Here is a 15327-nt window from a genome sequence, read left to right as displayed (position 1 = left end):
GCAACTGGCAGCAGCTCAATGTAATGGTGTTTCCTATCCACACCAATGTTCTTCAGCTGATCCAGAACAGTATTGCTGCTCTCATATCCCATACCTGTACTCCAGCTGTCCCAATACAGGTATTCAATATTCATACAGATAACTACCAACTATTACAAAGACATGACACTCATTTTCCTAAAGCCCACGGACATGACTGAAAGAATTCTTTCCTTCTAGGGAAATTTTCCCAGAAAAAAGCTAACAACGACCTTATTAGCTTGAAAAGCTAGGAGTGGACAAGAAAAATCATACACTTATATAGATATATGCACTGCCAAAAAGCAATAGATTCATTTCTGTGTTAGTCTGGATGAAATCATTACCAATTATGATTTATGAGCTATACAGAAATTATATCCAAAATATGTTTCCACAGAAAATAATCAACTGCCTACACTGAACTGGCAGTGTTTTCTTTTCCAGTCTTTTTTAATTCAACCTGAGTGATACTAGAAACGTATCTTCCTGCTAGGAATGGAAAAAACAACTACAAGTACTGTTGACACAATATACATGGGAAGGAGGAGGCAGAATGATAATTACAGTACTTTGTTCTCATTTACATGGAGAATAGTAAGAGAAACATCAGTACAGAAATCTTCACTGAAAAAGTAAAGATTTATTAATCAGAAGGAAAGCCAAATTATTTTAGCTGTGGAAATCCAGAAATAGCTCTGTACCTCCCAGTGAAACTCTGACACAGAAAAATACAACATAGGTTTTGTTTGTTTGAAGCTAATTGACTTTCTTAAAGTAAAAGAATCCCAAATCATTCCAATGGTAATAGTCAGGATTTCCATATCCATGGATATGCCTGCTAAATGTTTGATTAAAATGCAGCATTTGTTCTCTTTTCCCACTGTGGAACCTCTTCATATTTGGAAAGAAGCAACTGGTATTGTTTCTACAATATCATATTAAAACTATATTTCAGGAAAAGACAAGAAAAGTGATAACAAAACAGAACTCACCACAATTCCAAACTGCTCTGGCTCAGACAAATTATTATACTCGCTCTTGAACTTGGACAATGCATTCAATTGTTCTTGTTCAGGAAGATGTTTTATTAAATTCTATCAAGAAAAATAAAATAGGCTTTAAAATCTCAAATTCTATGTTGCTTGTAGTACAATAGCAACATGGTATTACATAATACATAATCACCATACACTCCAAAGACAACATTCCTTCTTTAAGACAGTAGAATGTAAACAAGAAACACATAAATTAATGTAACTGAGAGTGTAAAAACTGATTCAATACTCCTAGCTAGCATATTTTGCCAACTCAATAAACGTTTCTGTAGTCTTATTTTAAATACCACTTTTAAAGACAGAATATGCTTGATAACACCACACAGACAGAACACTAGAATCATAGAATGGTTTAGGCTGGAAGGGACCTCAAGGATCATCCAGCTCCAACCCCCGCGATGTAGGGACACCTCCCACTAGAGCAGGTTGCTCAAGGACTCACCCAACCTGGCGTTAAACAGCTCCAAGGAGGAAGCAGCCACAACCTCCCTGGGCAGCCTGTTCCAGTGTCTCACCACCCTCAATATAAAAAACTTCCTCCCAACATCTAGTCTAAATCTCCCCTCTGCCAGTTTAAACCCATTACCCCTCGTCCAGACATTACAAGACCTTGTAAATAGTCCCTCCCCAGCCTTTCTGGAGGCCCCCTTCTGTTACTGGAAGGCCACTATAAGGTCTCCTCAAATCCTTCTCTTCTCCAGACTGAAGAGCCCCAACTCTCATCGCCTGTCCTCATAGCAGAGGTGCTCCAGCAAAAAAAAGAACTTTAGGTGTAAAAAAAGTCTATCTAAAGAATGACCATTATTAATATTGAAAGTATTTTGCAAAAGATAACTTATATTCTAGTATTTCAAAACAAAAGCTTAAACCATTTACAAACTACTTATCTTGACAACCTGTCAGAAGTAGGAATTCAGAAGACCCAATTTCAAGCTGAATTCAGAAGTCCATATAGAGAACTTGGACACTGACAGAAGTGAAAGTCTTGCAAACAAAGGAAAGGGAATACAAACATATTACTGTATCTGATCATTTTAGGAATCTTCAGACTCTGTGGAGATTCCTGAACACTTCAATGTGTATATTTATGTACAGACACATTTAAGCACCTGAAATTCCACTAACTGCAATCAGCTAGGTTGGCTACGAATGGCTGTTACAAGGATCTGGAAGTGGAAAGCTCCTCCAACATTTAATTATGGTATATAGTTTGAATCAGTAGCTCAGTTCTATCCCTTTCTAAGAGAAGTATTATAATTGCTAGGCAAGAGTGAGGGTCCCTCTAGCCTGCTATTTATATAAACTTCAGACTCTTGTGCTCCTGTCTCAGAGTGGCTAAGTTTCCATCATAGCAAGAAGACAAGAGAGCATTGGCATTCTTTCTTAACACATTCCCTGGTCTACTGGTAAGGCCACTCCTCCGAACTGAAATAAAGATGCAATCCTTCAGATCTAGGAAACACATCTATTCCATTACCTACCACCACATTCCAAGAAAAGATCAGAATTACTAACTCCAGCATTTCCCTGTTACTCAATGGAAGAGGCAGAGATTTCAGCAAAGTCAAAATTTGTGTCATGGCTTTACATGGATGCACAAATGATGACGTTTAAAATAATAATGTAAAATAATGCAGACTTGCATTTTAAGGAGCTTGATTTGCACATGGTCGAGACTGACTTCCATCATGAAAACTTTTTCACAGTAGTCATGTGATATTTTCCAAAGGAAATAATGGTAAGAATAAATATTTTTTGTTGTTAAAAGGATTACATTTATTGGTTATCATAGAATCATAGAATCAACCAGGTTGGAAGAGACCTCCAAGATCACCCAGTCCAACCTAGCACCCAGCCCTAGCCAGTCAACTAGACCATGGCACCAAGTTCCTCATCCAGTCTTCTCTTGAACACCTCCAGGGACGGTGACTCCACCACCTCTCTGGGCAGCCCATTCCAGTGCCAATCACTCTCTCTGGCAACAACTTGCTCCTAACATCCAGCCTAGACTTTCCCTAGCACAATTTGAGACTGCCTCCCTTTGTTCTATTGGTAGTTGCCTGGGAGAAGAGGCCAACCCCCACCTGGCTACAACCTCCCTTCAGGTGGCTGTAGACAGCAATGAGGTCTCCCCTGAGCCTCCTCTTCTCCAGGATGAAGTTGTCCCTCATTAGATCAGTAACATATAGAAAAAAAAAATGAAAAGTAGTGAGAATAAAAAGATACACTTTAAAGTATAAATTAATCACACACTTATTTTTTGTCTTGATATACATCCATATTAACCACTTCTAAATACATTTTCTTTACTGAGACTAAAATGCAACTGTCTGATGCTAAAATAATTTTCATGGGTTAAAAAAAAACCCTTACAACAAATATTTCAAAAAAGAGAAAACCTCAAGCACTATATGAATGCTTTCAATGTTGAGCATGAGAAAAACAAACGACCAACAAACAACATCTGAGGGAGCAGCTGACATCAGAGCAGTATTCAGATAAATTTGAGCTGCTAGAGATGGAACACATTTTCAATATCAGAAAATAAGCAGAAGAAATAATTTTGATTAAGTGTAAGAGAGAGAGAGCAAGTCAGAGATCACACAAGAGCAGCCACAAGATCGAGAAAGTATGAGAGAGGAAGCAGAGACATTTTACTACCTAAGTATAAAAGGAGTAGGATTAAGTACAAGTTTCCAGCTTCAGAAATTGCAATGTTGGGATACATTGAACAATACTGAAAGGGTCCTATAAGGAAGTTGAGACAAGCTGCAACAATGAAAATTCAAGTTAGATGAACAAGAAAGTATTTTTTTCACCACAAGAGTGGCTCAATATTGGAAAAGTTGTCCAGAAATACCATGGAGTCTCCAGACACAGCGATATTAAAAAGTTAATTGAAAAATTTCATGAGCAGTCTGCTCTAGATGATGTGGCTCTGAGGAGGAGCTTGGAGCAAATCACCTCCAGACGCTGTTTTTAAATTATTTTTTCCTGTGGCTCTATAATTAAGGATTTGTACTTATTTTATGACATTCTACTATGTATCAATTTTTAAATAACACTGTGCACAGAGTAACATAAGGAACTTTTCAATCTCTCTTCTCCCCACAGAATTATACTGACTTTGTGCTTTGAATGAAGTAATCCGGAAAGGGAAAACACTACCCAAATAAACTCCAGGGAAGAAAAGTGGTCACCCTAAGGCAAGATCTCATATCTACCAGCTCTAACACAGCAGGAAAAAAAATAGATAAAAAGATCCCAGAACAAACACAAGCACACACACTCCACCCCCTAAAAAAAACCACACCAAAAAGAAACGCACATCACAAAAAAGCAAACCCAAGGTTTTTTTTCCATCCAGTATTTCAGCAAAATGGATTTGTACAAATGAAACAGAGAAACACAAGAAAAAAAATAGTAACTAGAGAAGAAACAGAATATCATACACTGTTTCAGTATATATCAAAGAAAATTCTCTCTCACTTGAGATGTGGACAATATGAATGAAGAAAACAGAATATAAATCCAGCTACTTTTATATAAAAAAACATATATCTTGCAGTGATTTCATAACCAAAAGTTTCTCTTAAGAGGCTTTTTAGCTACAGATTTTGCTTTAATGAGAAGCTTACCCTGAAATACTATAAAGTGTCATTTTCCTTACCTGAATCATGGATTCTGACAACTGTGTTTCATCTACTTCCAATATCATAATTTTTATTTCCTCATAAGGCACTCGGAAAGAGCCAAGGAAAATTGCTAAAACAAAGATTCAACAAATAATTAAGACAGCAAGACAGTCATCTTTTTTTCTACTTACAAAATACCAATTAAACCAACTATACCATCTGCAGGTAAAAGAAACGTTATGCAAAGGATGACAGGTAAGCGATAACAACTTAAAATGTCAATTTAATTACTGTTTTCCTACAATTCCAGTCTTCTCTATCCAGTTCTCATGCACAATATCCAGTATCACAGACGACCTCCATAAGCAGTCAGTGACAAGTCTACTCTGCAGGTAAATCATTGCTGTGATAGTATTTTGGGCTAAGGTGACAATTACACTTTTTCAACGGTCTTGTCAGAGATTTATCTTAAAACATCACCATGAGAAGCCAAAAGCATGTAAACAGTTAAAAAAGAAATGCTCCTATAAACACTGTTATTCATTCATCATAATTCAGTTATTTGCTATTTTATCTCTGCTAGCAGTTAAGAAATCTGTTCTTTACAGCACTCCTCTCCACCAAAACTATTATTGCAAAATGCCAGGTACTGCCTTCTTTGTATGAAGTGCATGGAAGACAGTCAGACTCTGGCAGACATCATTGCCTTTATTTGTCAGGGTTGGGCTGGAAGGGTAGGTGGACATTCATTCTTGACTAATACATTGGAAATATAGCTAAATAGTTAGATGTATAGCTCTATGTTTGTAATTCAGTATACACAGAACAGGCTAAACAGCCTCAAACAAGGAGACCTTTTACAGTTCAACTTTTTAACTGTTTTCTGGGTCTCTTTCTTAAATATTTTTCAGTTGTGCCAGCTCACAATACTTGGGCTTAACATCAATTTGCACATATTTTAAAGTCAAACTGGTTACCAGGCAGTCGGACAAGAGAGGAGGACAGTTCAATGGAACACTCACACAATGTCACTTTGTCATAAAACTAGTATCTACTTACACAGGTTCTGTGCAATCTTTGGGTCCAAAACTTTCAATTCTTTGATTCGTTTCTTAATCGATTTCCTCTCTTCAAAATCCTCCTCATCTTTTTTCACTGTCAAAGTAAACACAAACATACTCACTGTATGCTCTTAGTATTTAGAGAAAAAAAGAAATAATTTGGTAAACATGTCTGTTATCAAATATGGTCAATTAGCAAAGAACATATAAAACACACAGACAAATAAACCCAAAGCAAAGGTATTGCACATATTGCTCTTCAGTCAAATTTGTCAGCATCTTTACTCTGCTCTCCTGAGACCCTCACCTGGAGTACTGCGTACAGTTCTGGAGCCTCCAGCACAAGAAGGGCATGGAACTGTTGGAGTGAGTCCAGAGGAGGGTCATGAAGATGATAAGAGGGCTGGAGCACCTCTGCTATGAGGACAAGCTCCAAGGCTTGGGGCTCTTCAGCCTGAAAATAAGACTTCGAGGAGACCTTATAGTGGCCTTCCAGTATCTGAAAGGGACCTACAGGGAGGCTGGGGAGGGACTATTTACAAGGTCTGGCAACGACAGGACAAGGGGTAATAGGTTAAAACTGGAAGAGGGGAGATTCAAACTGTTAGGATGTTAGGAAAGGGTTCTTTTCAGTGGAGGTGGTGAGACATTGGAACAGGTTGCCCAGGGAGGTTGTGGATGCACCCTCCCTGGAGGTGTTCAAGGCCAGGTTGAATGAGGCCTTGAGCGACCTGTTCTAGTGGGAGGTGTCCCTGCCTATGGCAGAGAGTTGGAACTAGATGATCTTTGTGGTCCCTTCCAACCTAAACCATTCTATAATTCTATGATCTTACCCTTCTTGAACAAGATTTTATTTTTAATATACTGAAACTGAATAACAATGTTAATGTTGATTGCACAGATGGTTTGAGGTCATGAAATTCGTATTTAAAATGCCATGCTCTATCAGGCTAGCATTCTGAATTGGATTTAAACAATAACAAATCTTAAAGAAGATACATTCAGAATGTCTCAACATTAAGCAATGAAGAATCAACCTAAAATTGAAATATTTTTGTGACCACTTTTGCCTACATATATGCTCCAAAACTATCACAGACCATTGGCTCATGAAAGAAATTAATATTACATTAGAACATAAAAGAGTATGTATTTATTTTCCTTATCTCCTCCAAAAAGGTGATGTAATCACCTTATTATAAAAGGCAAAGTGATTGCATAAAGGGATATTAACATTTCTGGATTTTTTTTGTTTATTCTATCTTTTCAGAAAACAACTCACACAAACAAGATCTCCCAAATCTTCCTATAAAATGAATTCATTTCTTATTATTCACACATTGTCAAAAGAATTTCACTTAAAATAACAGCATAGACTTGATAACGTATTAGTAGGAAGTATTTAAATTATTATGGAAACAAATATGATCAAAACCACACAATTATTTTCCTTAAATGCAATCTGGTTGTTTTGTTTAATTCCATTTATTATTCTTTTTTTTCCCCCTCCCTTTCCTGCCCTTCCACACAAATCTTGACCACCGAGTGTTATTCAACCAACATACTACTATTGTTTATCTAAGTCTCTATACTATGTCACAAACAAAATTATTTTCCAAGCTTTCACAGTATGATTGTTCCAAATTAAATTATACATGCTTCAAATGTTTGAGAGTAGAAAATACATTGCCATAAAAATATGTTACTGACTTCAGAAGGACACAGATATAGACGAGAAGTCTTATCAAGATGTAAAAGTTCCACCTGACAATTCTTGACAAAACAAGATATCACATAAATTATCAAGAGGATTTGTTTAAGTCAAAATTACTTCTGTAAGTTTTAAGAGAGATCTTTCAAAGCTATGCTTGTCTTAAAAATGATTTTTCTAAGTATGATAAATTTTGCCCAGGATTAGGACCAAACTAAATGGCCTCTTGGGGCCATGCGTTGTGGAGGATACAACCAAAGCAATAAGAACTGGAAGACCTCACACAGTCATTGAAGGAACTAGATTCTAGTAACTTTCAAGGTGGTGGAGATATCAATTTGAATCATCTCCTAAATCACTTTTAATACTTTACAACTGGTAGGCAGCATGATGCTTCTCTTGAGGACGGGCACAGCGCAGAAAAGAACCTGCTATTCTGAAAAATTAAATTACCCAGCTAGGACATAAAGCAGTCCTTGGAAGAGGGACTGTTATCCAGGGCCCTAGTAAACGATTTACAAAGACATGAACTTTCTCTTCTGTCTCTCCCCACCCTGCCCACAAGAACCAGCAGGCCTTGAACTTCTTTAGCAGAGATTTAACAGAAAGGTTAGCATTCTCCTGCCTCAGGGAAAACAACACCCTCTGCTTATTATGTGTGTGAAAGCAAAAGCAGTAGGTTTTAACCACCAGTCTGAGAACTCAATACCCCATTGTGCAAAAGGAACAAAATGACATTTGAGCTATTTGATAAAAAGAGTTACCACAAAAGCTTCACTTTTGTCTGGTTATGATTTAAGAAAAGCCCTTACTGAACACAGCAGGGCATGTTGGGGGCCATGGATCTCCAGATCATGCAACTGTTTTCTCTTGCAGTTACACATTTTAAAAGACATCTCAAAACTTCTTGTTAGCTACATACTGAAAAGAATTATTCTTAAAAGCATCATTTTGAGTTGCCTGTCTTATCAATACTAAAACTGCAGATTTCACCAGAAGACCTGAACATCTTCATAGCACGGGTTCCATGCTGTCTTCATGCCTTACTCTTCTGAATCATAATGAAAAGACAATCATGGAATTTTGAAAATCATTGTTTTACAGGAAAGAAAATAATTCCCCTAACAATCACAGTAAAAAAGTGAAATAATCTGAATTTATTAATCTACTTAATGTATCTCTGACAGGAAGGATACTAATAGGGGGTGAAATACTAAAATCCAAGTATGCTTGCCTTTTCCAGCACTAGAAAACAATACTCATGTATTACAAGTTTTATAACAGAAATAATACACAGATACACAAACATACCAAAGCATATAAAAATAAAATCAACAGTTAAGCATGCACTATTTTAACTCTCCACTATCAAAGAAGGAAACCGTGCTGCAAATGAACTGGCTAATTCCCTCTGGAATCTTCATCCAGGAGGGGTTATGCACAACGTTGAAGCAATACTTAAGGCACTGCAACCCTTAGGAAGAATGTATAAACGTGGAACATACTCACTGTAGGAACTCATGCAGGAATTATATGCAGAGTTACACAATCAGGCAACAAACTAAATTACTGCAAACTTACGTGATACTTCTTCAGGAGAGTTCAGCTCACATCCTTATGTGGTTGGCAGCAATAAGAAGCAGAGGATATACATTACTTGTCTGCCCTATTGGAAATGTTGCATTTTCCAATGAAAACCAATATATCCTACTGCCTCTAGAAGTTTTTGCCTCATTTGCTTATTACCAAATAAGGAAGGGGGGAAAAAAACCAAGCAAGCAAATCAAGGACACAAAAGTATTCTCTATTTCCAACACAAAAAATGAGGAAAGTCCAGGAAGGGTAAAACCAGAAAAAGAAAAATAATAGATCTGAACCAGTGAAGTAAATTAGATTTTTATTTGTGGAGAGCACTGGAGCATGGAAGAAAGTATAGCGAAGAAAGAAAACTGGAAACATCTGTTTACACTGGATAAAGAGAAAGCAGCCCAATGACAGTGGGCAGCTGCTTCAGAAAGGAGATGACTAGAGAGGGAAACTGAGCTGGTTTGAGGCTACTTGGAATATTTTAATGAGAGAAATTAAATCCTTGGCTACGAGAAGAAAATAACAGTGACCTATATCACTCATTCTTCTGCTGAGAGATGTAAGTAGTCAAAATATAGACAAGGCACTCACTTCTCACTGATTTCTCACTTAGTTCCTCATTTCTTCTTCTCTGTCGGTTTGTGTGTCTGGTTGCATGAGATCTATGTAATCCAATCTAACTTTTTCCTCTAACCCCCTTGTCATCTTTTTCTGATATCTCACCTCAGCTCTCTGCAGATTTATCACATGAGATTGATCTGGTTATTTTGGGGGGGGGGGAAGAAGGAGTTGGGGAGGGGTTGGTTCAGGAGCCTTCTGAGCAGTCTGTCTCAAGAGGGATTTTGTATTTCTGCATTACTTTTAATTTCTGTATAACTGAAAATGTCTGTGTCTATTGTGTATAAATATATATATGCATGCAAATTGTGCTAAGTTGTAAATATAAAGCTTCATTCTTTAACTTGCATCTGACTGAGTCTACTCTGGGTGAATTCCTAATCGTGGGGGGGACGGGAAATTCCCAAATCACTAAAGAAATATAAGACATTGTCATATTAATGGAATAAGAATCAAATCGTGGGATCTCAAAATATACAGACAGCTCTCATGGCTCCAGAAATTAAATTGTTAACTTTTTTCAATATCACATCATATATCTGCTATTATACAACTAAAAAGGAATGTTACATATTAGGAACCACACATCCTTTCAAGTTCTGTCTGTACGCTACATTTATCACACTGAGGGGCATAACACAAGGCCCCAGCATGTGAACTGGATGATTTTTAGGCAGTAGTACCTCATTTTATGCCCCAAATGCTTTACCCTCTCAAGCTGAAAAATAAAGTGCTAGAGCACTTTGAAACACAGAATTCATCTCCAACCTTTCACAGTTTTTCTTATCTCCCTAATTCCATATCCTTATTAACATGACTCCAAAATTAACAGACACAGTTGCCAGTGTGCAGATGGATAAATACCTCAAAGGAGTTCTAACTAGGGAAAAGACTGCTATTACTGTCTCCTTCAAACATTTGTCCATATACACATTCAACTCCAGTCAACTACCTCCATCTGTGACAATGACCTGACTGAAATTAGAGTCCTGAAGAGAGTGTTGACAGGACTGTTTTGCAAATACAGCATCACAGTTGGAAGCCTACAGAACAACATTTCATAAAAATGTGAACTGAATCCTACATAGGTACTCTACCTGTCTCTGAAACAATTACAGTCTTGGTAGGTGCCACCAAACTAATCTGCATTTGTTAAGTGCTATCTACATTTACATTTCTGCCTCAAGTCTTGATTTAATCTCCTACTCACAATCTTTGTGTAAGAAAAAAATCATGTCTGTGCATTTGATTGATAAAGAAAAAAACCCTCTTCTGAAATACATCAACCTACTAATAACTGAAACCAAAATACCCTGAAATACAGACTTCAAATGCAACATGTAGATCTGAACATTTATTTTAAAGAACCTGAATTCCTAGTTGAGATGCAACCTGAAAACTGCATTACTCAGAATTCAATGGAGTTATTCTGTCACTAAGTAACAGCATATAGAAAATTGTACACGACCTTGCACTTCTCCTACCCTCTTAGCTAAAGTAACAGTCATCTTGCAGTTTGTTTTCCTGGAATATGAAAGAACAAGGCTGGTACCATGGCCTCAAAGGATGTAGCCATAACAAGTCTCATTATAAAAGCAGGTCTTTACAAGTCTTAGAATAGCTTATGGCCCACATAATGTAGGATACTCAGCTGAAAGACAGTATCACAGTATCACAGTATCACCAAGGTTGGAAGAGACCTGATAGATCATCAAGTCCAACCCTTTACCACAGAGCTCAAGGCTAGACCATGGCACCAAGTACCACGTCCAATCCTGCCTTGAACAGCTCCAGGGACGGCGACTCCACCACCTCCCCGGGCAGCCCATTCCAGTGTCCAATGACTCTCTCAGTGAAGAACTTTCTCCTCATCTCCAGCCTAAATCTCCCCTGGCGCAGCCTGAGGCTGTGTCCTCTTGTTCTGGTGCTGGCCACCTGAGAGAAGAGAGCAACCTCCTCCTAGCCACAACCTCCCTTCAGGTAGTTGTAGACAGCAATAAGATCACCCCTGAGCCTCTTCTTCTCCAGGCTAACCAATCCCAGCTCCCTCAGCCTCTCCTCGTAGGGCTGTGCTCAAGGCCTCACACCAGCCTCGTCGCCCTTCTCTGGACACGCTCAAGCATCTCAATGTCCCTTCTAAACTGGGGGGCCCAGAACTGAACACAGGACTCAAGGTGTGGTCTAACCAGTGCAGAGTACAGGGGCAGAATGACCTCCCTGCTCCTGCTGACCACACCATTCCTGATGCAGGCCAGGATGCCACTGGCTCTCTTGGCCACCTGGGCACACTGCTGGCTCATGTTCAGGCGGGTATCAATCAGTACCCCCAGATCCTTCTCTGTCTGGCTGCTCTCCAGCCACTCCGACCCCAGCCTGTATCTCTGCTTGGGGTTGTTGTGGCCAAAGTGCAGCACCTGGCACTTGGAGCTATTGAACTAGCATTCCTGATCGCCAAAAAGTTATCTGGAACTAAATGAATAGATCTTTAACCAAAGATGAGTTTGCAGCTAAATAACAAATGCTTCTTGGTTATTCAAAGCAGAAATGTGGAATATCTTGATATAAATCACAGAACTATTGAGGTTAGAAGGAACCTCTGGATGTCATCAGGTCCACCCCTTCTACTCAAGCAGAGCCAACTAAAGCCAGGTGCTCTGAATGGTGTTCAGGAAGCTTTTGAATATCTCCAAGCACAGCAGGAGAGTCTACAACCTGTGCCAGTGCACAGTTACTCTCACTAAAAAAAAAGTGGGGTTTGATCTTCATGAGGAACTCCTGTGTTTCAGTTTATGCCTGCTGCCACTTGTCCTGTTACTGGACACTACTGAAAAATTTCTGCCTCTCTCCCTCTCACACCCTTCCTTCGGCTATTTATATTAATTGCATAAATCTCACTGAGTCTTCTCCTCTTCAATGTTGGTCACAGCCTTCTCAGACTTTTCTCATAGGATAGATGCTCCAGTTTCTTCATCATCTTCATGACCCTCTGCTGTACTTTACCCAGCATGTCCATGTCTTTAACTGGGGAGCTTCAATCTGAACACAGTACTCCAGGTGTGACCCCACCAGTGTTAAAATCAAATGTCTGACAAGGAATACATGCCTTTTGGCTGATAGAACACAGGCCTTTTGGAGACTTGGATTGTTTTATCAGCTGCACAACTACTGTCCCAGAATATGACATGCAATGAAGCAAAGAAAAGTTTAGTCTCCACGGCACCAAGCCACAGTGCTACACAGGTGCTGCCAGCTTCATCTGCATTTCCCATATCGAGTTGTAGGGCTCACCAGCACAATTATTCATGACAATCTGCTTCAAAATATCAAAGAAATTAATTACATCTGAATCATTCTGCAATATCATTAAAGACAAACATTTGCCTTATTTAAATAAAACAAAGCTAAAATGAGTCCACAGCAGTAGAATGCTGAAAGAACGAGAAGCTCATGAATGTTCTTCTTTCCAAACATAGCAACCTAAGGTTTTATCAACACAAAGGTAGTTTCAGGGACTGTTCATCATCCCAAATAATCCAATTATGGGGCACAGAGTATGTTGCAAGTATCTCTACCTTGTTTTACATTTATATGTATCTAAAACTTGCAAAATCAGTACAAAACTATGAAATACGTTAGGAATATAAATGTTTCACAGTTTCATCTGTCAACTTAGAAATTGGAATCATTACAGCCCAGCTCGATGTAACAGAAAACTCCTAGAAGCTAGGGATGCCTGCAATTTTTCATGATCACTACATCAGATATGTTGGCAATCCTAATGCAAAGGTGCCCATGTACTCCAACTTCCTGCTCTATACTTTTTGACAACTTCTGTTCATCGATAACTCGCCTCTTTGTAACTGCACTTGCTGCAATATTGAGAATTTCTGAAGTTCCACTGTTTATTTTCTGAGCAGTCTGTAACAGACTGTCACTTCTTACCTCCCTCAAACATGTTTAGTCGTGCACATACGCACTGTTGTTCCTACACTGACAACGCTGCTGTTGAATTGGCGCAATTCATGCATACATCATTACAACTCAGTCATGCTCCACTACAACTTAAACTCATGCATCATAACTCGTTCAAAACAGAGGATTTTATCACAAAATTTCTCAAGGGTATATAATAACTGACATCACCAGAAACAGCAAAGATATGAACGTAATCAAGCATTTTATCTCTGACAAGTTACTGCAAGCTAATTCAGAAGAAGATGCCACTATAATCAGCTATTAAATACATCCAATGACTGACTTTATAGATACTTTTACACAAAGCTTCTCTACAAATCAGCCCATTTTTAAAATATTTTAATTTACCACAAAATAGCTATCCTATTAAACTTGTATAATTATATCCTCTGCATGAGAAAACAACTGAAGCAGACATAATATGTATGAGAGCTGGATAATAATTTCTTATAGCTCTGAAAAATACTAAAACAAAATTTGGAACATCTTTTCATACAGTCATACAACTGTTTTGGTTGAAAAAGACCTCTAAAATTGAGTCCAGATGTCAACCCAACATCACCATGGCCATTAAACCATGTCTTGAAGTGCTATGTCCACACATTTCTTCAACATCTACAGCAGGGGCCCTACAACTATGGCCTGTGGGCCATAACAACCCCATGCAGAGATACAGGCTGGGGTCGGAGTGGCTGGAGAGCAGCCAGACAGAGAGGGATCTGGGGGTGCTGATTGATCCCCACCTGAACATGAGCCAGCAGTGTGCCCAGGTGGCCAAGAGAGCCAGTGGCATCCTGGCCTGCATCAGGAATGGTGTGGTCAGCAGGAGCAGGGAGGTCATTCTGCCCCTGTACTCTGCACTGGTTAGACCACACCTTGAGTCCTGTGTTCAGTTCTGGGCCCCCCAGTTTAGGGGGGACATTGAGATGCTTGAGCATGTCCAGAGAAGGGCAACGAGGCTGGTGAGAGGCCTTGAGCACAGCCCTACGAGGAGAGGCTGAGGGAGCTGGGACTGGTTACCCTGGAGAAGAGGAGGCTCAGGGGTGACCTTATTGCTGTCTACAACTACCTGAGGGGTGGTTGTGGCCAGGAGGAGGTTGCTCTCTTCTCTCAGGTGGCCAGCACCAGAACGAGAGGACACAGCCTCAGGCTGCGCCAGGGGAAATTTAGGCTGGAGGTGAGGAGAAAGTTCTTCACTGAGAGAGTCATTGGACACTGGAATGGGCTGCCCGGGGAGGTGGTGGAGTCGCCGTCCCTGGAGCTGTTCAAGGCAGGATTGGACGTGGCACTTGGTGCCATGGTCTAGCCTTGAGCTCTGTGGTAAAGGGTTGGACTTGATGATCTGTGAGGTCTCTTCCAACCCTGATGATACTGTGATAGATACGGCCCCCTAGGGTCCTCAATCCAGCCCGCAGGTATTGACAGAACTCCGCAGCCCCCTCCCCGCTGAGGGGGAAACCAAGCAGCCACTTCCTGCCACTTAATCCGCTTGCCGGCCTCCACAGCCCCCAAGCACCCACTGGGACTGGGCTGGAACCAAATATAGTCTGGCCCCTGACACTACTGGGCTGGAACCAAACTATAGTCCAGCCCCCAACAAACCATAGTCCAGCCCCTGACAGTGTCTGAGGGACAGTGAACCAGCCCCCTGTTTAAAAAGTTTG

General features: G+C 39.6%; 1 protein-coding gene across 6 annotated transcripts in view; it reads right to left on the bottom strand.

Moving 5' to 3' along the window:
- The window catches only part of DIAPH3 (diaphanous related formin 3), a 264878-nt gene that overhangs the window by 151318 nt on the left and 98233 nt on the right, over window positions 1-15327 (bottom strand). For 5 of the 6 annotated variants that reach the window (XM_064174349.1, XM_064174365.1, XM_064174383.1 and 2 more), the window contains exons 17-20: window positions 9065-9097; window positions 5771-5866; window positions 4747-4841; window positions 1014-1115 (exon numbers count right to left, since the gene is read on the bottom strand). In XM_064174349.1, the coding sequence (XP_064030419.1) occupies window positions 1014-1115; window positions 4747-4841; window positions 5771-5866; window positions 9065-9097 (326 nt within the window). The remainder of the gene's footprint in view (window positions 1-1013; window positions 1116-4746; window positions 4842-5770; window positions 5867-9064; window positions 9098-15327) is intronic. The other variant, XM_064174358.1, reaches the window with a different exon arrangement.

This window comes from Pogoniulus pusillus, chromosome 3 (genome assembly GCF_015220805.1).
Source record: "Pogoniulus pusillus isolate bPogPus1 chromosome 3, bPogPus1.pri, whole genome shotgun sequence".
Lineage (NCBI taxonomy): Eukaryota > Metazoa > Chordata > Aves > Piciformes > Lybiidae > Pogoniulus > Pogoniulus pusillus.
This window is presented reverse-complemented; position numbering and strand designations above follow the sequence as displayed.